This window comes from Camellia sinensis, chromosome 4 (assembly GCF_055761805.1).
Source record: "Camellia sinensis isolate YWXY chromosome 4, ASM5576180v1, whole genome shotgun sequence".
Lineage (NCBI taxonomy): Eukaryota > Viridiplantae > Streptophyta > Magnoliopsida > Ericales > Theaceae > Camellia > Camellia sinensis.
The window spans coordinates 145,663,474-145,687,154 of NC_138964.1; the positions used below are offsets into that span (position 1 = coordinate 145,663,474).

Below are 23,681 nucleotides of genomic sequence, written 5' to 3' on the forward strand. Positions count from 1 at the left end.
CAAAAAACAATCCCTCACTGCTCGCTCTAGTACCGAAGCTGAATACCGGACTCTTGCTGACACTACTCAGGAACTTCTTTGGCTTCGCTGGCTCCTTGCTGATATGGGTGTTTCTTCTTCTGGTCCTACCTCTCTCTATTGTGACAATCAGAGTGCCATTCAGATTGCTCTCAATAATGTTTTTCATGACCGCACCAAACATATTGAGATTGATTGTCATATCATTCGCCAGCATGTTACCTGTGGTACTGTTCATCTTCTTCCTATTGCTTCTGCCGATCAGCCTACTGATATTTTCCCCAAAGCTCATTCTTCTGGGCGCTTCAGTGATCTTGTTTCCAAACTCAACTTGGTTGATGCTTTCCCTCCTTGAGTTTGCGGGGGGATGTTAGTGTATTATGTAGCTGTTAGCATTAGTTTATGTAAAGTAATATAAAGTGTTAGTGTATTGTATAGCTGTTAGCATGTTAGCATTAGTTTATGTAAACTAATATAAAGTATGCTATTCTTTTACTTTTCCTTTCTAGTTTCGGTGCCTCACTTTGACATCCGATGCGTCCTCTCCTCTCTATAAAGAGAGTGCATTTCTCTTTGTAAATGAGACACAACACAGATCAATATAAGAGTTAATCATTCTCTCTCTCTCTCTCAAACTATTGTTTCAATACACGTTCAGTTACCACACACCACATGGAGCCAAATACAGTATAAAAGAAAGTGTGGTAACTTAATGCAATACCCAATCACAATATATAATTACAAAAAAATAAAAATACATGATTATTCTCAAAAGCAAGGAACTCATATGGACTAAAATTTTTAGAAACAAAGGATAATAAAGGTGAGAGTCCATATATAACCATTACTTGCTTATTGAATTTTTTGTTGGCTCAAGCATATGCAATATCTTGTTTACTTCTAGGCATTCTCATGAACTCTTTTCCCTTCCATTGTTTGGCCAAAGCTTAGATTTTAAATATTTTTTTTTTCCCTTTTGAGGATTTCAAAACATGATCATTACAGCTGTGTGGGATGCCTTCAACTTTGACTGGATGTCATCCAGACAATCATACAGATCAAGAACCCTACAAAATTGTTTAATTTAAAGGTGTTAGTAAAGGAAAATTATAAAAATAAAAATAATCAAAAGACAAAATGATTTAACATCCAATTTCGGGAGAAGTTGTGGACCTTAGCAGTAGACTCCACATTTTTTTTTTTTTTTCATAATTGAATGTTAATAATTGGAGTTGTGCTCTGATAATAATAATAAATAAATAAAAATTCAAACATTGTCACAGATAAATTATAATTTTTCTCTCATTTTCTTTTTCCTCAACAAATTCTTACCCAAGTCTTAATTTTAGACACAACCTTAGGATGTATTTTTTTTTTTTTTTTGGGAACAATTCTTAGAGGGAACCAATTTCCTTCTCAAATTCTTCCATAAATTGAATGGTTTGACTATCACTTTTCTCTCTAATCTATTGAAAAGAACTCAGCTTGCTTGCAGCTCCATTTTGGGACAGGTGAGTCTAATTCTACAGTTGTGAACCCATTTTGGATTCATTTTATTGTTTCGAATTATTCAAATATAAGGCTTCTTGTAAGGATCATCGATGCCACAAAAAAAAAAAAAAAAAAAAAAAAAAAAAAAAAAAAAAGCCAAATTGATAAGATATCGGAAACTATCTCATTGAATCACATTTCTCTTTAATAAAATAGATATGTTTTTAAAAATAGAATGACTATTTTTTTAATACAAATAGAAACCAATTATTTAGTTGGGGGATGTACCAATAAATCCCAAATTAATAACTTATGCACTGTTTAGTCCTAAAAGTTTTCTTATAGACTGAAAGGTCCCATTACAATGTTAATAACATCAGAGTCATGTTACAAACATTGGATTTCAAACATCTAATGTTCATCAAATTTCAATAATGTTTGAAAATATAAGATGAAAAACATCTAATGTTCATCAGATTTCAATAAATTTTGAAATTATAGAATGAAACATCAGATCATTTACATCATTCACATCATGTTGATGTAAAAATGGGACTAAATGGAGCATAAGAAAACTTTTAGGACTAAATGGTTCAACGTTTCAAAAACTAGGACTTATGGGTAAATTTTCCTATTTAGTTCTCGATATTCAATCAATTTGATTTTTTATATGAATAATGAATTTTATAAATCGAATGGTTCACATTATCCAGACAAATCCGAAATAGGCCCACAAGTATAGAAATTGGATTCTCCAATTCAAAATGGGACTAGACACTAAAAAGTATTGTTTAGTTAAATATTTTTATGGAATTTTTGGGACAGTATTAAAACCCAAATTATTAAATTTTTTGTCACATAAATAAATATCTCTGTTTATAGAATTAGTTTATTAGTCATATAATAATAATAATAATAATAATAGAGTGGATGTTGAAGGTACCTGCTATTGTGTCCACTAGATGCCATGTTGGTCGACAAGATGATGAGTGCATTGCAGCTTCTACAAAGTTATTCAAAGCGTTTATAATTAAGCACTCTATAACAAATTCAATCAACAAGTTGTATTTTCAGAAATAAAAAAAAAAAAATAATGGAAAGTAAATTATCTTGAAAAATTCTATTTACTAACTAATAATGTTCTAGTGACTAAGTTTTTTGTATATAAAAAACTTAAATAAAATGGAATGAGTTGGTGAGTCTATCACTTGAAAATCAAAATCCCATCAAAAACTGCTATTGATGAATATAGTGGAGTTCTTTTATCAAGTTGCTTTTTAATTTAAAAAAAAAGACCTTTGTCATGTCATTCTGATTGATATTTTATTAAAAAAAATATAAAAACTATAAAAATATAATTTTTCCTATGTAAGAGCATCTCTAATGGTAGTAGGCATTTTACCTATCTAAATATTACTATAAAGTATATCTTTTATTTTGCTTGTCAATTTTTTCATGTTTCTACTCCAACCATGCTCTTTATTTTAGCTATTCATCCAAATATTATTAACTTCATAGAATGCCATGTCAGCAACAAAGATGGAGGGAAATAATCTTAATGATTAAATACATTTTGCCTAGTCTTGAAGGCTAGCTACATGTAGCTAGTGAATTTGAGATGAGCCAAAATGCCTAATCATATGCCTAGTGCATTGGAGTTAAAAAAAGTGAGTCACATTAGGCATTTTGACTAACAAATATCATATGCCTAGTGGGTTGGAGATGCTCTAATGCTATCAATGCAATGATACACATTTGTCATATTTTAAATGGTATTGAAAATTTAATCACTATAGTATTATTGTTAATTGATTTACATAAAGTAATTATTTACTGTCATTAATGACAATGCCACAAAGCAATTTCGGCCTTGCTTGGGTTCTACACGAATGTTGGGTTGAGATTGATTTGTAGTGTTGTCATTGGTGACAAAATAATTTTTTGAGAGAAAATTAAAAACTTCACAATTAGAAAAGAAATCATTTTAACTAACCTGAATCACAATTTGATGTAGAATTCCAGCTCCCACAAATGCACACCTCGTTGACACCATCAATGGCATAACCACAAGACCCACCAGTTGCCTCACATGCCCTACAAAAGGCCTCCTTCCCTTGCAAAGAGTACCTGACCCGAATCCCATAGGACCACCCATCCGGCCCACCAATCCGAACCGGTGCAACATTGTATGCACTACTGTACCCCTGGCACTCCAGCCTAGTCAAGTTCACAGCCCTAATTGCATCAAACCCAACAGCACAGCACTCGGGCGGGCCTGAACCATACACCGTGCCCACCCGCTTTGGCCCAATCACATCCCACGCCGGACAGCCCAAGTACTCCTCACACCCCAAGCCCGAAACGTTCTGGCACGGCAAGTGCTTCCCGGGGAACCCTTGAAAAAGTGGGGACTCCGCTGAGCAGCCTATTAGCATGAACACGTTGTCGCTGGCGGGCGTCAGATATGAGGCCCGCCAATGCTCAACTGCAAAGCCATTGCCCCGGCCACCCAGCACGATCGACTCACAAGTCGACATGTAGGGGTCATGTAATGTGAGGGATTGGTAAGCATAGTCTATGTTTAGGACCCTGTATGATCCTGAGGGTATGTGGAACATGAGAACATCATTGATGCAGAACAAGAGGTCTCGAAAACCCGGGTGGCCGCACCCGGGTTGGAGGGCAAAAGGGTAATCTAGGGTTATGTTGCCACAGTAGGATCTGCAGGCTTTGACATGGTTGGGGTAGGTGTGAGCTAGTAGGGGAAGTGAGGCAATGAAGAGAGTGGTGGTGAAGAGGAGATGAGCCATGGTTGTGACAGAGGGAGGAAAGGGAATGTGGCTGGGAAGAAGATGGAGTGTGTGTGCATAGTGAGGAAGTAAATGATGCTTTGCTTGGATGTTGAGAAAACTGTTTGAGAAAAAATATTTAGAAATATACCAAGTTTACATTTACATTTTTTTTTATTTATCAGTAAAGTAAAAATTTCATTAAAAATATAAAATTAAAGATATAAGAAGATGACATACATCATGAGATCTGAAAATTACAACTATCCCTACTACTGCTACTCGTACTCATACAATCAATCCCTCGGCCTTATATTAAAAAAAAAAAAAAAAACCAAGAAAACAATAAACTAAAAAAAAGAAAAAAAGTTAAATGACTTCAAATTTTGTACATAAAAATTTAAATTTTGGACGTTTTAGTTTTTTGGAATTTTCTTCTTCTATAAAATATTTACACTATACATAATGGATTTATCATCAAAATTTCATACCACTAGATATAAACGTAGAGGAGCTCATATTAATAAATATACGGGAAACTTATGATTTTATGTTCAATAGTGAGAGAATTAGATAAGAAATCAATTTGTATATATCACTTTCATTTATAAAGTGTTTAAAATTTGAAATATGTACATGAATCAATTTTATTTTTAATATTGCTCACACTCATCAACTTTAAATGTATATCATAAATTTAAATTTTAAATATTTGAGTATTTTTTTTATAAAAAATTTGGAATAACTTTATTGACATGTGTGGGGGAATCTGGTTGAATTGTTTATGGGTTTTCCTTCTTCTTTTTTTTAAATTATTTTATTATTTTTTAGGGAGGAGGCAATTATTTGTTTTGAAGAAGATTTGGGTGACTTTTGGAACTCATATGATAGCTTTAGTTTGCTTTTTTGGCATTGGAGACCATTAAACTATTATAGCAGGATATGATGCTGTTGGCTTGCTTTTTGTTGAAGTAACATGCCTTGCAAATTATTCAATTAGGCTAATAATAAGACTACAAATTGATCGAATTGTTTGCAAACTTAATTTGTTAAGGGCTCGGTTTGTTAACTAAATAAATAAATTTTAGTTAAATTTTAAAACTCGATAAATAAACGAGTTAAGCTTGAATTCGAATAAGTTCAGCTTGTAAAGAGTATTTAGTGCAACTTCTACTTAATTATTTAAAAATTAGAAAAATAATGCTTTTAATTTCTACTATCTAATTATTAATTTTCAACTTAAAAAATGTTCCAACCAGACTTATTATCTTCTTTAACTCTCTTTCTCTCTTATTTTTGTGTATTCACTTCATTGGATGGAAATGTTGATTGGTCCATAATAAATTATTTTTTTATTTCAATACATATTAAAAACCAAACTTTGATCCTATCAATTCACAGGATAGACAAGATATCCCAAAACTTGTTTTAAGATGTAGGGGTTTTATACTCCAATCAACTACCTTGGACTCGAAAAAACTGAAAAAACACTATCCTAGACTGCTTTTCCATTTTTCAAAAGGCCAAAAACACATTTTTTTGACCTAACAAGCAAATCACTTCCTTTTGCACCACCACTACTATCTCACTGTATCACTACATAATAACCATCATCATGTCATCAATATCCCATTCACCTCCATTATCACTATCATCACCCCATCCTTCCACTATCAGTGTCAGCTCACTTTTGTGATAGTCCAACCTTCAATGAGGTTTAAGATGAAATCTTAATTAACATGTATATTTTAACATTACAACTCTGGAATGTAATTTTTTTTTCTTTCTTTCTATCATTGTAATTAAAAATAGAATTTTTGAACAATGAAAGTTTTGTTTTTCTTAAAAAAAAATTGAATATTTGGGTTAAACAAATTTAGTTTTTGTTGGGCTTTTGAGCTTCCTTCAAGCCTTTACAATCATGGACACTAGAACAAGATATTTTTTTATCAGATTTTATTATTGAGGCCCTTGGGCAATGCATTTTTTTCTGGGCCTTGGACAAATTTTTGACAACTTGTTTTTGTTAATTTTGTAGATATTGAATTTAAACAAATGCCGCCCCCCCCCCCCCCAAAAAAAAAATATTTAGACCCCACTCTCTTAAATATTTAGACAAAGGGTAAATTACACTTACACCTCTTGAGATTTAGGTTTAATACATATTACTCTCTGACGTTTGAGAAATTACACTAACCCTCTTGTCATTGAAATTATTTAGACTGAATGAAGATATTAAACTCATGCACTCTCTTTTTTTTTTGCTTTGCTTTACTTTCTCTTTTATTTTCCCTTTCCTTTACTTTTTTTTTAATGTAATTTCTTCTATTTTTCTACTAAGAGTTGTTATTTTTTTTATATAAGCAGGGGAGTTTGTAAAATGAGACTATTAACCATAAGAGTGGGAATGTAATTTCTAAAACGTCAAGAGATGGATTGTAATTAGACCAAATCTCAAGAGGTGTCAATGTAATTTACCGTTAGACAAATAACTTAAAATTTTGAGAACTTTTTAAAAATGGGACCTTAAGCAATAATATTTTATTTTGTTACTCATTAGAATCTATACTAGCTTACACTAAGGAGAAAGGAAAACAGATTGCCTCCAACGCTCCACATAGGGCCCAAACCAACAAAATTCACCATGGGGTTTAGAAAGCATATCACTATCACTTTGGCATAAGGCCGAAGTGACAACCTCAATGGCCTTAACATTGTACCGGCATGCCACCAATATCTCACCATCACCGACCACTATCACTTTTATCATTACCTTATAATCACTATTGTCATTATTGTTACCATCACTACTATCTTATAAATGTGTATTTATAAAAGAAAATTTTAAATTGATCTTTAGATGCTATACCTCATATTATGACTTGGACCATAATTTTAAGTAGTCATCAGGTGATATTTGATCTCAAAGCTTGAATCAGTAAAATGACACCAATGTGTTATAGTCTTCGGTTGTCATGTCAATTTTTTTAGTTTTTTGGTTATTGTAGTCACAAAAAAATAAAATAGACTTTTTAATTTAAGAAGATAAAATATCACATCTAAATTATAAGGTGCCGTTTGGTAACATTTACGTTTTCAGTTTTCAGTTTATATTTACAAAAATTTAAAAAACTCAAATAAAAACTTGTTTGGTAAATTTTTGATTTATAAATCAGTGGTCTCAGTTTATAAATTTGCCTAAAAAATATAAACTCAAATAATGTGTTTCCGTTTTGAGTTTTGAGTTTTTTTTTTTTACCACCCTACACTAGCCACCATCCGTCACCATTTTCCACCACCGTCTTCCGCCACCACCACCCACCTCCCACCACTACCTGCCACCACCACCTACCTGCCACCACCACCCGCCACCGCCACCGCCACCACCACCCGTCTGCCACCCACCGGCCACCACCCACCACCCACCACCCGCCACCACCCACTACTATCCACCTGCCACCACTATCCACCACCACCCACCTGCCACCACTATCCACCACCCGCCATTACCAGCCACCAGCCACCACCACCCACCTGCCACCCATCCGCCGCCGCCGCTACCACCACCACCCACCCTCCACTACCATCTATCTGCCCGCCACCACCAGCCGCCACCTACTTGCCATCACCCACCCGCCACCCACCATCCACCACCACCACCACCATCACCCACCACCGCCACCACCACCCGCCCGCCACCGCCACCACTACTACCACCCACCACCTGCCACCATCACCCACCCACCGCCACCACCACCCGCCATGCACCACCCACCTGCCACCACTATCCACCCACCCGTCACCGCTTTCCACCACCATCTTCCGCCACCACCACCCGTCACTTGCCACCACTTTCTACCACCGTCTTCCACCACTACCACTCACGTCACCGCTTTCCACCACCGTCTTCCGCCGCCACCACCCGCCATTTGCCACCACTTTCCACCACCGTCTTCCACTACCACCACCACCCACTCACCTGCCACTTGCCACCACTTTCCACCACCGTCTTCTACCACTATCACCCACCACTTGCCACCATTTTCCACCACCGTCTTCCGCCACCACCACCCACCATTTTCCACCATCGTCTTCCGCTACAACCACCGTCTTCCACCGCTACCACTTGTCATCAACCACCACCCGCCACCACTTGCCATTTCTCACTTTTTTTTTTATATTTTTAATTTTTTTTAAACATTTCATCTAAACCAAACGCGTTTGTAGTTTATGTTTTTCTAGAAATAAACAAAAACTAATTTATAAAATTTTTATAAATATAAACTGAAAACGTAAACGTTACCAAACAGGCCATCATTTCATTTTTTTTTTCTTTCACAAAAGTCAAAAAAGTCAAAAAAACTATCCCAAACAAGGTTTTTTAGTCCTAGGTTAAAATAGCTAAAAAGTCAACCTACATCCCAAGTAAACCCATAGTAAGACTTCATTTGTGAATAGGTTTTTTTAGTGATTTTTTTTTTTTTTAATTTTTTTAGGCTAAAACATGAGATGAAAAAATCAATAAGCTTGTTTGGTTTTTGTTTTTAGAAAACACTTTCAGAAAATTTTACTCTCTTTTTTTTTCATTTTTTTTGTGTTTTCATTGAATTTTTTTAATAATTTAAGATTTTTTTTTTAATTTTTAAACACACCTAATATAAATACACTTAAAAAGTATAATATTTATGAAAAAAATCTTTAAAAAATTCACTAAATTCCAAAAATATAAAAATATAAAAAATATGAAAATTCAATATATTTTTCGTATTTTTATATATTTATTAATTTTTTAAAATATTTTTTTACAAATATTTTACTATTTAAATACATTTAAATAAGGTGTATCTAAAAAAATATTAAAAAATTGCTTAAAAATTTAAAAATATTCAATAAAAACAACAAAATATGAAAAATAAAAAAACTCAATTTTAAAAAAATTGAATTCAAAAAACTGAAACCAAACACACTGAATATGTTTGGGATGAATTTTTAATTTTTCACGGCAAGATATGTCAAAAATAAAGTGAATAAAAATAAATCTTTAACTTTTTAGTTTTTTTTAGTAAGGATTAGACTAAAATTATAACTTCCCAAACGAGGCCTAATTTCTCTATATTAACCAATTAACATTTTATCATACTAATATTATCCAAAAATAATAATAATATCATGTTAATTAAAATAGGGGAAATAACATATTAGTGGTAATTTTAACAAATATTATCACATTCATAGAAAAATTTATACATTTATTTTTTAATGTTACAAAATTTTTCATTAATTTAAAAATATTTTTCTTAATTTCCAATATTTCTCCATTAACATAGTGACAATTAGGAATAAGAGAGTGAGAAAAATGTGATGGATCAATTGATCACGTAACATGCGATTATGTCGAAGAGGCGTTATCTATCTCATAATCTCATCCTCTCTCGGTCTTCCTGCTTCATAATTGGGTTTCTAATTTCATTGTAACAACAATCTCACAAAGGTCAGCTCTCTCTTTCTCTCTCTATGACCCTTCTTCAATTTCAATTTTATCTTCGATTTCGCATCAATTTTCAATAACCCAAAACCCTATTTCTCAAATCAAACCCTTTATCATCAGTTCCAATCAATTAGATTATTGTTGTAAATTCATCTACACGATCTAGTATTTATTATCAAGTGTTTGTTTGTATAATCAATTGGAGTTTCGACTGTTGATTTTTGAAGTTTTTTGTTTTTTTGGTGTAAATTTGGGTCTTAAAGAATCGAAATTTTTACTGAGCAACAACAGATGATGAATGGAGAGAGGACTCGCGGAGAGACATCTCCCGAAGTCGCCTCTCCGGATCCACTCGATGAGCTTCAGCCCTGGCAATCTCCGAAATCGGACGATGAATCGCCTGTTAATTCGCAGTACTCTTCGTGTGGGGAATCGGAGCTTGAGCGGTACTGTAGTGCCAATTCCATGATGGGGACCCCTAGTTTGTGTAGTTCAATAGGAACATTTCAAGATTGTGCTGATTCTGAGTTTGGGTCTATGAGGAGTTTTAGTAGTTTAGAGAATTTTAGTCTGGCAGGTGGGTTTGCTAGAAAATTGGGAGAGAGGAGACTTTCGTCGTCGGGTGGATCAGGTTGTTTAGTGGATCCTAGAATTGAATCTGGTGACGGAAAGAACAGTTCAGAGGTGAGAAATGATGTTGAATTAGGGAGCGAGTTTGTGGGGAGAGATGATGGGATGAATTCACAGCACCAGCTCAATTGTGTGGATACTGGTGATGTAGTGTTGTCAAAGGTTGGGAGTGATTCGGACTTACTCGCGGTTTTGGACTTGAGTACTGTGCTGGGTGAGGAACTTTATGCTGAAGATGATGGTGGTGGAATTGTCCGGTGGAGAGACCACAGTGAGTTGGCAATGCTGCAAAGTTCTGCTGGAAGTGTGTCTGAGCAGCAGATTACTAATGTAGAAGCCGTTGATGAAAATGTTTTAGGTCGGGGGGTTAATAGTGATACCCATTCTTCAGCAAGGGTTATTGAACCAGTTGACAGTTGTTTAGATGAGTTATGTTCAGGTACTGGTGTGGAATTTGATGTGGGGGAGGGTGGAAGGCGCTCGGATGAGGATAAAGCTTCATCAAGATTTGAGCATTCTGAAGGTGAAGATTCAATGTTCGGTTATGGTACAGATGATGAGCAGAAAATTGAATTGGTTCATCAGAGGAACACACAATATCATCAGGAAGCACAAAGTAAGAAGGAAAATTCATTGCTTATGAGTTCGTCTGTTGCATTTGGTGCAGATGATTGGGATGATTTTGTGCAAGAAACAGGGCAATCTGATATAACTTCAATAATGTTGGAGAAGAGAGAACCAAATATTGAATTTGAAGGACACCTTATAAGTTCCTCTTCTCGGGCTGATACTGGTTTCCCTGGTGTTGATATTTCTGAATCCAGCAATCAAGTCCAAGGTGCTGATGAATTGGAAAAGTGCATTAAAAATGGTTCTGCGACTCCAGTTGATTTTCTGGATTTTCGTGAGTCAGAGAAAGGAAAAGATGCAGAAGATACTGTTACCATCAATCAAGATGGAGATCTTGATGAATTGGAAGATTATCTTAAAACATGTCCTGGTGGTGATATCTTAGAAAGAGAGTTGGATCCACCATTGCAAGAGACACCTTTAAATAAAGGTTTGAACCTTGTGGGTGGTAATTTGAGGAAGGAGAGTCCACTTCTAAGTACCCAGGAATTTGACAATGTTGGCGACAGTCGAGTTTCAGAAAGTCAAGAGTCTGAGAAATCGAAGGTTCAGTTGGACCCTCTTTCTGATATTAAATCTAGCCTACTTTGTTCGGCATCAACTGAAAAATCTGAAGAGCAAATGGTCGATTTCGTTAGAGAACCATGTCCATTGCTATCAATGGATGAGAATAATATAAAAAGGCCGCTGAAGGATTCTCCTGCTTCATTCAATCTTTTTGAAGACCAGCCTAAGGAAATTAAGGTGAGGTAACAGTTTTCATTCATACGAAGATCAGTACTTTAGTATCTTCTTTCATTTTCAGGTTTTTTTTTTTTTTTGGCATTCAATCAGCGGCAAATATGCTCTGCTGCTTTGAAAAAATAAAATAAAATTATCAATTCCTGCTTGATAATCATGTACATCCACATTAGTGCATGCTATGTAGACCATTTGTACTTACATAAATCAGTTTTTCATCTCCCATAAACTTGAAGTAAAATTTAAAATGAGATATTGGGTTTTTCTGAACATATATGAGAATTTTCTTCTTCTTCTTTCTGTTGGAGGACAGAATTTCTGACAGTTAATTTTTCCCAACAGAACTTGTATTTTATCCCTCTCAAACGCCGTTTATGTTTTATCATTTAGCATCTAGATAGGTGGATGTTAGTTCTTCTGTTTGATGTGTGACAAAAATTTGAATTCTGTATAGGTTTATCAACAAACGAAAAAATTGATTGATGGGGTTCAAAAACTACCAGTTTGTGAAATATTTGATCATTTTTGTGTAGCACCACAGTCTTAGAAATTGTGCAAGGAGACTTCTGAAATATTATTTGTGTCAGTTATTTAAAGACAAGAATCGTGCTTTACTTTTATCGTAGTCAAATGTGGTGCCATTCCTGGATCCCTTCTTGACAAATGTTCCTCCACCCCTCCCTAAACAGCCCACCTTGTAGCATAGCAAAAAATTGCCTCAACAGAGCCTACTTCCCAATCTTTCCCCTACAGAATGCAGGTGCTCATACCATTCCTGGCTATAGTATCTAATATGAGAGTATCTACTACTCTAGTTTTCTGTTTTAGGCAATGGTGCTTACTATACATATTTATAAAAGCATAGAATTAGAAAAGACGAAGGAAAAAACTGTTTTTATATGCTTTGAGAATTCAACTGTAGTGTAAAATATTTAGAAAGGAGGAATAGTTGCACAAATATAATGGAGTAGATAGGATATCTTGATGGCTGATGAGGTATAGCACTTTATCTGCATTCTAGTCATTGGCAAAAGACTGTTACCAGTGGCATGAGCCATGTCATTGTCATCTATAGAGTACCACTATGAGGACAGTAAAAAAAAAAAAAATCTTAATTCTTTTTTTGACTGATGTGCATTTATTTGATCTTTGTGAATGCAAGTATATTCTATTATGTATGGTTGAGATTCAAGCATGTTCTTTTTTCTCTTTATATCTTTTTTTGGGTTAGGGGGTTAACTAATGTTCACCTATTTGTTGAGTGTATAGCTGATCAAATACTGTCTATGGTTACATGCCAACCTGCTCCATTTTTTCAATGGAGAATTCTATTTTTATTATTATTTTTTTTCAAGTATTTAATGGAATTCCTTATCTCTATTTGTTCATATTTGTTGTTTTATTATATCTAACAGGTAGAGAATCTAGAGTTAAATGAATTCTACTGTGAGATTGTCCATGAAATGGAAGAAATTTTACTTGACTCCACCGAGTCTCCTGGGGCTAGGTTCACCCAGCGTGATATGGTATATCGACCCCACTTGCCTCTGCCTTTAAGAGATGGTGGGTCAACTGCCTCTACTTCTGGTGATGACAATGCTCACAATGTAGTCCAAAGCCCTTTGACAATTGATGGGGTCGAAGTAGTAGGGGCAAAACAGAAGAAGGGAGATGTCTCATTTGGTGAAAGGCTAGTTGGGGTGAAGGAATACACTGTTTATATAATAAGAGTGTGGAGTGGAAAGGATCATTGGGAGGTCGAACGACGGTACCGTGATTTCTGCACTCTCTATCGTCGGTTGAAGACATCGTTTTCTGGGCAAGGCTGGATTCTTCCTTCTACCTGGTCCTCTGTCGAACGGGAATCTAGAAAGATTTTTGGGAATGTCTCTCCTGATGTTGTTGCCGAGAGAAGTGCTCTAATTCAAGAGTGTTTACGATCCATTCTGCACTCCAGGTTTTCATCCAGCCTTCCAAGTGCTCTAATTTGGTTCTTGTCTCCACAAACATTTCTTCCTAGTTCTCCTGCATCTAATAAATCCAACCCTCAGTCTCCCTTTTCTGCCAGAAGCACAGACACAGACAATGTATTGACATTTGGGAAGACCATATCACTTATTGTTGAAATCCGACCAAATAAATCCATGAAACAAATTCTGGAAGCACAACACTATATTTGTGCAGGATGCTACAAACATTTTGATGACGGGAAAACCCAGATACTGGATTTTGTACAGACACTTGGGTGGGGCAAACCTCGTCTTTGTGAATACACCGGTCAGTTGTTTTGTTCTTCATGCCATATGAATGAAACTTCTGTCTTGCCGGCAAGAGTTTTGCATCACTGGGATTTTGCTCAGTATCCAGTTTCCCAATTGGCTAAATCATATCTGGATTCTATTTATGACCAGGTAACTGAAGATTGGTAAATGTCTGTTGGACTGCTGTAATATGTTTTCTTCTGTAATTCTTTGTTGATCGGAAAAAGCTGAATAATCACATGAGTAGGCAACTCAAATGAAGATTCTAATTATAGGAATTGATTTCGTGGTCTCCAATTGTCAATCTTTGCACGATCATTTACAGAATTGCAAATTTTTAGTTGACACTAGCATTGTGGCAAGAAAGTGAAGTGGATTGGTCAAGATGCTGATAGCCTTGCTTGCATTTTCATGGAGCTAACATCTTTTTAATTTAGTGATTTTAAAAATTCTGGCTTCAGTGGCTTTTCTACAATCAAAATGTGGATTTAAATGAATAATGCTCAGCAACTGTTGAGCATGGGAGTGTATTCTAGAGACCAAGAATAAGCAATAAATTCAGTTAATGATATTTTGGCTCATACTCCAATGAGGCCACATTCTAAATGCTTATATATGTACTAAGATAGGCATGCATATTATATGATGCCTTATCTTTCACTAAATTGTGGATTGAGAAGTTGTGTGAGGTTTTCAAGTCCTGCCTAAATTTTATCTTCCACCTCGGTAAATTTATTCTATTTTATTATCTTTTTGCAGCCCATGCTTTGTGTCAGTGCGGTTAATCCTTTTCTCTTCTCCAAAGTCCCTGCTCTAGTACAAGTTACGGGTGTCAGAAGAAAAATAGGAGCCATGCTTCCTTTTGTTCATTGCCCATTCCGTATGTCCATATACAAAGGACTTTCCTCTCGGAGATATCTTCTTGAAAGCAATGATTTTTTTGCACTAAGGGACCTCATTGATCTTTCAAAAGGTGCATTTGCAGGTTAGCTTTCAATCACAAGTTCTTTGCTCTCTTTTGTTTTGGTGAGAAGACACATTATGAGGTTTCAATCTGTCATGCATTTACACATATACCTTTTTAATGTAATTTCACAATGTATGCAGTGCAGCATCTATATACTCACACCTGTAGAACTCATGTCGACATTCCATAAAATTAGCTAACTTTAGCATCTTGACTCTTGGGAAGTGTCAGAAATGGGCTCTTTTTTTTTTTCTTTTTTTTTTTTTAGCATTTTTATATTCTCATTATTTCTTATGAGAATTTCATGACATACTAGGTTTTGTGTTTTGTACCATCATTTGCTGACATTGGCTCCATTTTCTTCCAAATTCTATATTTTAGAGGATAAATTTATCTTAATGTGCCATGAATAAAATTTTAATGATTCCATATTCATGAAAGGTTTGAAAGGTTTAAGTGTTCCTCTAACGTTGTTGAAGTTGAAGGCTTATATTGAAGATCTATACTTGAAGATATATTCCTCGTTGCTTACTCAACCTTCAATAAATGGATGTGCAGTTAATCTTGCTATATTTAATTTGTTTGATAGGAATTAATTATAGGAATTGATTTCATGGTCTCCAGTTTTTTTATTATATGTTACTAGTCAGAATGTTCATCTTTTGGGTCTCTTGTAAATGTGTTGTATGTTTATCACCTCACCTATGAAGCAAACATACCATACAGTTGTATCCATATCAAATACCGATACTCTTTGAATACTTGCAGATATATATCCAATACTGTATGTATCTGACATATTTTGAAATTAAGATGCGGCATTCCTTGTGTAGTATTAGAGTATAATTGTTGGTATAAATGCTAGAATAGTTTTAAATACTTTGCATACTACTTAGAGAAGAAAATTTGGGAGATAGTGAGATTAAAGCATGTCAAATTTGGTTCAATTTTGTGTCCATCATGTAATTTTTTCACTATGTCAGTTTACTCCCTTTTTAGGACTTTTGTTTTGTTCTTATGGCACTTCAACTGGAATAAATTATGCTTCCTTGCTCGTGCATTAAAGTTGGTATTCTTTACATGTAATCAGAAAGCTGCCATAGACGACTTTGCTCATTTTATTCTCAAAATAGCATCTGTCAGTTAATTCGGTGTTCTATCTTTTCATGTGTTAATATTCTTCAATCTCATGTTACATTTAGACATTTATTGACATCTTTGATGGTTTTCCGACAATTTGTTCCCCTAGATGTTTGACTTCACATATTATAACTAATCTGTGTGTGTTTTTGGTGTTTACAATCTTCATTTTTGCAGCGCTACCTGTGGTGGTAGATACTGTCTCAAGCAAAATCCTGGAACACATCACAGAGCAATGCCTCATATGCTGTGATGTGGGCATCCCTTGCAATGCACGACAAGCCTGTGATGACCCATCTTCACTCATTTTCCCTTTCCAGGTGAGTATGTCTTAGTATTTTACATCTGCGCATGGATCTCATGCTCAGTTTCCAACCCATTATAGTTATGTGCCGATCACAATACCCTAAGAAGCATAGACACTTCTAAGAAAGTGACTGTCGTGTGACTGTGTCAGACAGAAACACAACACAACATGACACTTATCAAACACTTCTCAGACACATGTCCAAACATGTCCTAACTATTCTTAAAAAATTTCTAGACTCAGACACGCTTCATGGACTTGGACAACACATGCCTGTCGCTTTGATACACACGAACCACATTACAAATTTGATTAAAATAACTTGGAATGCAGTGGTTTTTTTTTCAGGGGGGGGGGGGGGTTAAATTTATATCTATTCTCCTCCTTTATACTTTTAAAATTATTATCTTTGAGTTAAAGATTTATACACGACATATAATAATTGCTTAACCTTATATATTTCATATAATAAATATCTAAAACTATAAACTTTGTGTGTATTCTCAATGTATTGTGTCGTACAATTTTTTAAATTTATGTGTTAGCGTGTCCGTGTCTTTGCTTCTTAGACGACACCACCACCTCCCCTTGTTAAATAAATGAGAAATCTTGTCGGTGCTTCTTTGCTAAGCTTGTTTTTTCTGGAATACGTTAACTTGTAATTGTGTGCATCTGAAAGCTTCCCAAGTGCTGCAAATTAAATTACAGATCCCTAAAGTTCCAATGTCAATATGAATGCTTCTATGGTTACATAAGAAATTTCAAATGAAAGTAAGATGAACAACCACGATACTGACTCGATACCAAAAACTGACAGGAAGGAGAAATAGAACGGTGTAGATCTTGTAAGCTAGTTTTCCATAAACTATGCTTCAAGAAGATCACAAGTTGTCCTTGTGGGGAGCGTCTTAAGCAGGACAGAGAACAGGGAGGCTCAGCTAATGTGAGCCATAGGGTCGACAGTACAAGTGGCGCTTTGGACTTGTTTGGGAGGAAATCGGATTCCACTGCCACTGTGGGATTTTTCTCCAGACTCTTTTCGAAGGCAAGCCCGGAAAAGTCATGGGGGGCCAAGGACAGCGATACTGTGATCTTAATGGGTTCTTTGCCAAGCACCTCCCTTTGATCACTTTGTGATTTTAGAGTACTATTTTTGTATTTTTAGATTGGAAGCCAAGACCGTTGGAAGTTATTTGTTTGATGTTGGGTTGTCATTCAAATAATCAGAGCTGGCCATTGTTATTATAAACCAATAAACTGGGCTCTGGAGGGTGGTGAGATCTGTTCCAACTTTCCTCCTTTCCTTTTTTTTTTTTTTAATTTTTAATTTTTTTTAATTTTTTTAATTTTTATTACTAGTTTGTATTCTTTGTAAAACAATTTCAGATGAAAAGAGAGTGATGTATTTTTTTTACTTTAGGTCTTTCTGCATTGCCTTTTATTTTGTTGAGAAAATTTTTATAAAAAAAAAATAATCAAGGTTTGATCCTAATAATTAAATTTTAATTATTTCAATTTAAATTCTCAACTTTTAAATGGTATTAAATCAAGGATAGGTTTATTTAAAATACGGATTATCCCTTGTGATTATAAAAATTATATATCATTTCTTCAAATTTGTAATTGCATATAATTCAATAAGTCAATAACAATTTTTAATTATGTCAAAAACATATTTTAATTAATTATTTTACTGTTGTACAAAAAAAAATAGTTATGAATCTTAAATTTTTTTTAATTTTGTTAAATAATTTTTTTTAATAAGTTAATATTTGTAATTTTTAGAATCACAAAGAATAATTTGTATTTTAAACAAATCACAGATGTTGTATTTGTATTATTTTTTTTTTAAATTTATAAAATAAAATATAATGTGCCTAAAAATTTGGCCAAAATCCCTCTATCTTCTTTGGTAGTAAGAATTAGGGATGTAATCGGCTCGGGACCGTCGGTATTTAGGTGGAATTTTACACCGAACCGATAATGTCAATTTTATTATATTGAAAATCAATATATATCAAATTTTTTATCAAATCGCACCACACCACACTGATTCAAATAGTTCAGTTCCATGCGATTTAAATACTTTCAAAATTGAGTCATTTCTTAAATTTGTAGTATAATAAATAATTTATATAAAAATATTAAATTATCTATTTGTACACAAGTTTAATCATATCTAATCCAACCATTCACAAAAATACAAATAAAAAAATTAATAAATACTAAAGCTTGAAGCTTTTGTAGAATTAGAATTAGAAACAAAATATAATTTAAGAACTAAAGTCTTGATATCAAAACAAAACCAAAATTTAAAACAATCATCCTATAAGTCTAAACTACAAGTCTATCAAATAGAGTCAAAAAAAAAAAAAAATGAAGGCATTGTAGTAACAAAAGTTGACTCAAACATATCAGTAGCAAACTAGCAGCTTATCACATTATCAATGTCCATTATCAAACCTAAAATATTTAAGAAAAAATAAACAATTAGGTGAATCAACTAAAAGTGAAACTAAGACTTCGTTTGGCAAGTGACTTTTTTAGTTAAAAAGTCAAAAAGTCACTAAAAAAATCAAAAAACCAATAACTTATATCAAAAAATTAAATATTCTCTTTTTTCTCTATTTTTTGCACATCTTTTCGTAAAAAATCAAAAGTCATCTCAAATATACTAGTTATTTTTAGTTCATATTTTAATCAAAAAATTAAAAAATTACTAAATTAACCTGTTTTCAAACGAGACCTAATTATTAACTTCAAATGTCATAAATACTAAGGCTTGATGTTTTATTTCCTTAGCTATTAACATAGTACATGACTTGAGTTATGATTACACCTTTTGATGACAGTAAGTCATGTTTGTTTGGGTGGATATGAGCTTAAGATTGGACTAATAGTTCAAAAAAATTATTAATCCGATATTTGGTTAAACAATTGAAGTACGGACTAATTATTTTAAACTTGACTATTAGTTAAGATAGGATACATAATCCAACGGATTCGTAGTCCTAGGACTATTAGTCATGGGAATGCTAATCCAGTCTACCCAAACAAACATGGCCTAAGTGTCTTTTCATAGAAAAACAAATTTATATATTACAGTATATATTTAATATATATTATATGTAAATATATTCAGTTGGTTTTGGTGTAGAGTATATCAAAATTGGTATCAAATCAAAAATAAAAAAAAATTAATTTTCAAAATTGAACAGACCAATTCATATTAAAAAACTGATGAAATATGACCGGTTCAATCAATTTAATCGATTTTTTCAATTTCTCTTACACTCCTAATAAGAACCGCTCATAATTTTTTTTTCATAAACTCCCTCACCTGAAGCCTATGCTTGATAGAGGATATAGAAATATTTTTATTTTTCTTTTTAGACAATCTTACCTCTCCATATATAGAAATTTGAATGATATTCGAGTGAGAATGCCGCAGAAACGTACCAGTCAAATGATATTTCTCATTCTCAAAGAGCGTCTTTGGAGGAGACGAAGAAGCAGCAACATCTATTATTGGGTTGCCGCTTGGTGGAATTAGGATCCGAATTAATTCAGTCCAAAATTCACAAATATCAGTCCAAAGAGATGAGCATTATCATCTCTTTTTGTATTCTGGGTATGCTATAACTATCTTTTGTAGTGGTGGTGATTTGGGTGGATTGATGATGTCGATTCAGGGAAAGTAAATTTAATTTATAAATTTTAATTGTTGTTATTGTACTTTTAATATGTATTTTTTTTTGGCTAATGTTTGATTTAAAAATGATCGTAAAATTTTACTTTGATAGCGTGTTCTTGTTATTGTTGTTATTCTTCTTTTAAATGTTATTATGAAACAAAATAAAATATTATTATTCACTCAATTTTCACGGTATTTTTTTTTTAAAAAGAATTTCATAGTTAACCTGAATCTTATTTGTTAGATCTTGATAAGATGATTCTAAAAATATTAATCTTATTTGACGTAGGTAGACCCATAAAGGCCATAACCCACTATGAACAACCCAAGCCTACCACTTAGGGTCCAATACATAACCCAACTGATAAGGCCCAGCACAGCTGGAAAGTCAACATGACATGAAGGACCAATGATATTCAGACACGTGGCAGGTAAAAGGCAAGCCACTTCAACAGACAAAGATCTGCAAAGTTATTGCCACTGCACATCACCATTAATGCAGCCCCTCACAGCATTTATTACGACAACACCTCTCCGTCGGGACAGCACGCTCTCACCCTGAATAAGGTAAGCTACAACATAGACTTTTGGCCAAGGTGACAGGTCGGACGGGACAATGAAATGATTACTAAAGGATATAAGCAGACGTTGAAGACAAGAAAAAGGTTAAGTTCTCTATTTCTAATTCATATCTCTACATTTCACTTCCCTCTCTCTAACTTGCTCGTCGGAGGGTTCGCTGGGGGACATCCCGTTCCCTGTTGAACTCTTGTGCAGGTTCTCAGGTGGGCTTGACCACTCGGATATTGGCTCGAGAAGTGTGGATCAGTCCGATCCGTTCTATCAGGAACCTGTTGTATCATAACTGTATCATCAGTTGGCGCCGTCTGTGGGAACCGCTTTGCTCCGCGCGCGCCAGTTGTGCTCATTGTCGCCGGGGACCCTGTTTCAATAACCTTTTCCTGCTACCCATCAACGTGTATGGTCACGACTAGATCCATGGCTTCTCACCAAAATGCCGCCGACCATCAAACCGACCCCCCTAATCCAAACAACCCATCACAGTATTTCATCAAGCTTACCAACAGCATCAACCGCATGGCTGAGCAAAACCAAGCCTTGATAAATGCTTTACTCCAAAGGGACCTTCTTATGCCTCTTCCACCACCTCCAGATATTCTGCCCAACCAAGAACGAGCCCCGAGCCATACTATCTCGCAGCCCTATCCACCCAACTTGGAAGGCCTGCAACCTCCTCCTCCTCATATAAATCCACCACCTCGACCCTCGCATCCATCGGTCCTGTCACCAACCCCCGAAGGGGAAGCCAGTAGCGTCCAACCCCCGCTCCCTTCCGGTGGTGATAACATCCCTCTCTGGGATGCAGAACTCCGAGCCATAAAGCTCCAACTCCAAGGGGTCATGCAGAACATCCAGCATAAACCCTCTACCATAGCAAACTCACCATTTGTTGCCTCCATCCGAGACAAACCCCTACCCCCCAAGTTCAAAATGCCCACCATCGACTCTTTTGACGGCACGACGGACCCAGTCGACCATCTAGAGACCTACAGAACCCTCATGATCCTCCATGCATTCCCTAACGAGATCATGTGTCGAGCTTTCCCCGTGACACTAAAAGGGTTAGCTCGGTTGTGGTTTAGCCAATTACCAACAGACTCCGTTTCCATTTTCCAGCATCTCAGTGACTCATTTCTCAGTCATTTCATTGGAGCCCAGCGCTAGCACCGTCCGGCAACCCAGCTCCTCAACATCCGCCAAATCGAGGGAGAGTCCCTGCGTAGTTTCGTTACTCGCTTCAACACCGAAGCCCTACAGGTGGCGGAAAACGATGATACGGCTTTCATGGCTAGTCTGTGGTCATCCGACTTCCTATTCTCCCTCTCTAAAAACCCCTCGACCTCTATGGCAGCCCTACTCTCCAAAGCCCAAAAATACATGAATGCAGAGGATTCTCTAGTCGTCCGGCAAGATCTAATGACCAAAAACCCGACCCCCAGAGAAAAGAGAAAAGACTCAGAACCCAGAAACACCCAGTATAATAGCCAAACACCGCACTATACCGACCGACCCCCCCGAGCTGACCAGTCGGCACCAGTCCGACTGCCCGGTCGGTTCGAGCGGCACACACCCCTTAATTCCCCCATGGAACAAGTTCTCAATCAGATCCAGCGGGACTACCCCCTCAAATGGCCCCAACCTTCACGAACCCCTTCCAATCGGAAAGACCAATCCAAATATTACCGTTTTCACCAAGACCATGGCCATAACACCGATGAGTGCGTTAACCTCAAAGATCAGGTCGAGACCCTAATACGTCAGGGACGTCTTAGCCAGTTCACGGACACCCGCCCTCAGCAGAGGCAAAGAACTAAGCCCCCTAGAAACAACCGCCGGCGCAGCCCCCCCGACAACCAGCCCAACCTAACCAAGGCCATGATCGCCCTCCACAGTAACCTCGGCTGCTAGGCAATCCCCCTCCACCTGTTGGAGAAATCAGAGTCATTTCAGGTGGCCTTGCTTGTGGGGGACCATCCCGCTCGGCTCAGAGGGCAGAACTCAGAAAGATAAGGTAGGGCTCAAACAAAACAGTTGCCACGGTCGACCGACCCTCCAAACAGCCCAAGCAGTGGACCGAGCCTATCACTTTCACGGACGCCGACTGTACAGGCATCCGTTACCCTCATGATGACCTTCTCATCATTTCTGTCCTCTTCTCCAACTACAAGGTCAGACGAGTTCTCATCGACAACGGCAGTTCTTCAGACATCATCTTTCTCAACTACTTTCGTCAGCTCAAAATTGGGGAGGAAAGTCTCTCTCCTCTCCAAACCCCTTTGGTCGGTTTCACTGGCGACCAGGTGACCTCCATCGGCTCCGTCGATCTCCCCATCACAATCGGCGAGTACCCACAGCAGACTACAAAGTTGCTCACATTCCTTGTTATCGACTGCCCATCCGCCTACAACATCATCCTTGGCCGCACCGCCCTAAATGCCTTTCAAGCCATCACATCAACTTATCACCTTGCCATTAAGTTTCCCACCGATCTGGGGGTCGGGACTGTAAGGGGAGAACAGACCGTGGCCAGGGAATGCTATGTTGCCTCACTCAAAGAAATCAAGCTGAAAAAGACAATGATCATTGAAGGACTTGACGTCCGCGATGAGGACGAGTTGGTCAGAGGGGAACCTGTGGAGGAGCTCGTTGAGGTTTCCATCGACCCCACCAACCCGGCGAAAAACCGCCAAAATCGGCAGCCAACTGTCCCCCCAAGCAAAGGCCGACCTTACTGCCCTCTTGATTGAGCACAACAATGTATTCGTCTGGACCCACTCAGACATGCCGAGTATTGACCCCTCATTCATAACCCATCGCCTCAGCATTGAACCCCATTTCCGACCTTACCACCAGAAGCAGCGTATTTTCCATCCGGAGCGCAATACTCTCATTGCCGTAGAGGTCGACAAGCTCCTTGAGGCACAATTCATCAAGAACGTGGAC

General features: G+C 36.3%; 2 protein-coding genes across 3 annotated transcripts; one reads left to right on the top strand and one right to left on the bottom strand.

The window, feature by feature from the left end:
• Positions 1–708: 708 nt before the first annotated feature.
• Positions 709–4,416, bottom strand: LOC114263419 (wall-associated receptor kinase galacturonan-binding protein). The gene is made up of 3 exons (XM_028203957.2): positions 3,503–4,416; positions 2,453–2,512; positions 709–1,085 (listed from the first exon to the last, which is right to left on the bottom strand). The coding sequence occupies exons 1-3, from the start codon at positions 4,317–4,319 to the stop codon at positions 1,039–1,041; spliced, it is 924 nt and encodes a 307-aa protein (XP_028059758.2). The 5' UTR covers positions 4,320–4,416; the 3' UTR covers positions 709–1,038.
• Positions 4,417–9,633: 5,217 nt separating this feature from the next.
• On the top strand, positions 9,634–17,876 carry LOC114263418 (Phox (PX) domain-containing protein). Of its 2 annotated transcripts, none has more exons than XM_028203956.2 (6): positions 9,634–9,789; positions 10,078–11,790; positions 13,203–14,198; positions 14,808–15,033; positions 16,333–16,475; positions 17,280–17,876. In XM_028203956.2, the coding sequence occupies exons 2-6, from the start codon at positions 10,078–10,080 to the stop codon at positions 17,586–17,588; spliced, it is 3,387 nt and encodes a 1,128-aa protein (XP_028059757.2). In that variant the 5' UTR covers positions 9,634–9,789; the 3' UTR covers positions 17,589–17,876. The 2 variants fall into 2 exon arrangements, with proteins under 2 accessions (XP_028059757.2, XP_028059756.2); XM_028203955.2 differs by having other exon boundaries at positions 9,640–9,789; positions 10,050–11,790.
• The last annotated feature ends 5,805 nt before the right edge of the window (positions 17,877–23,681 follow it).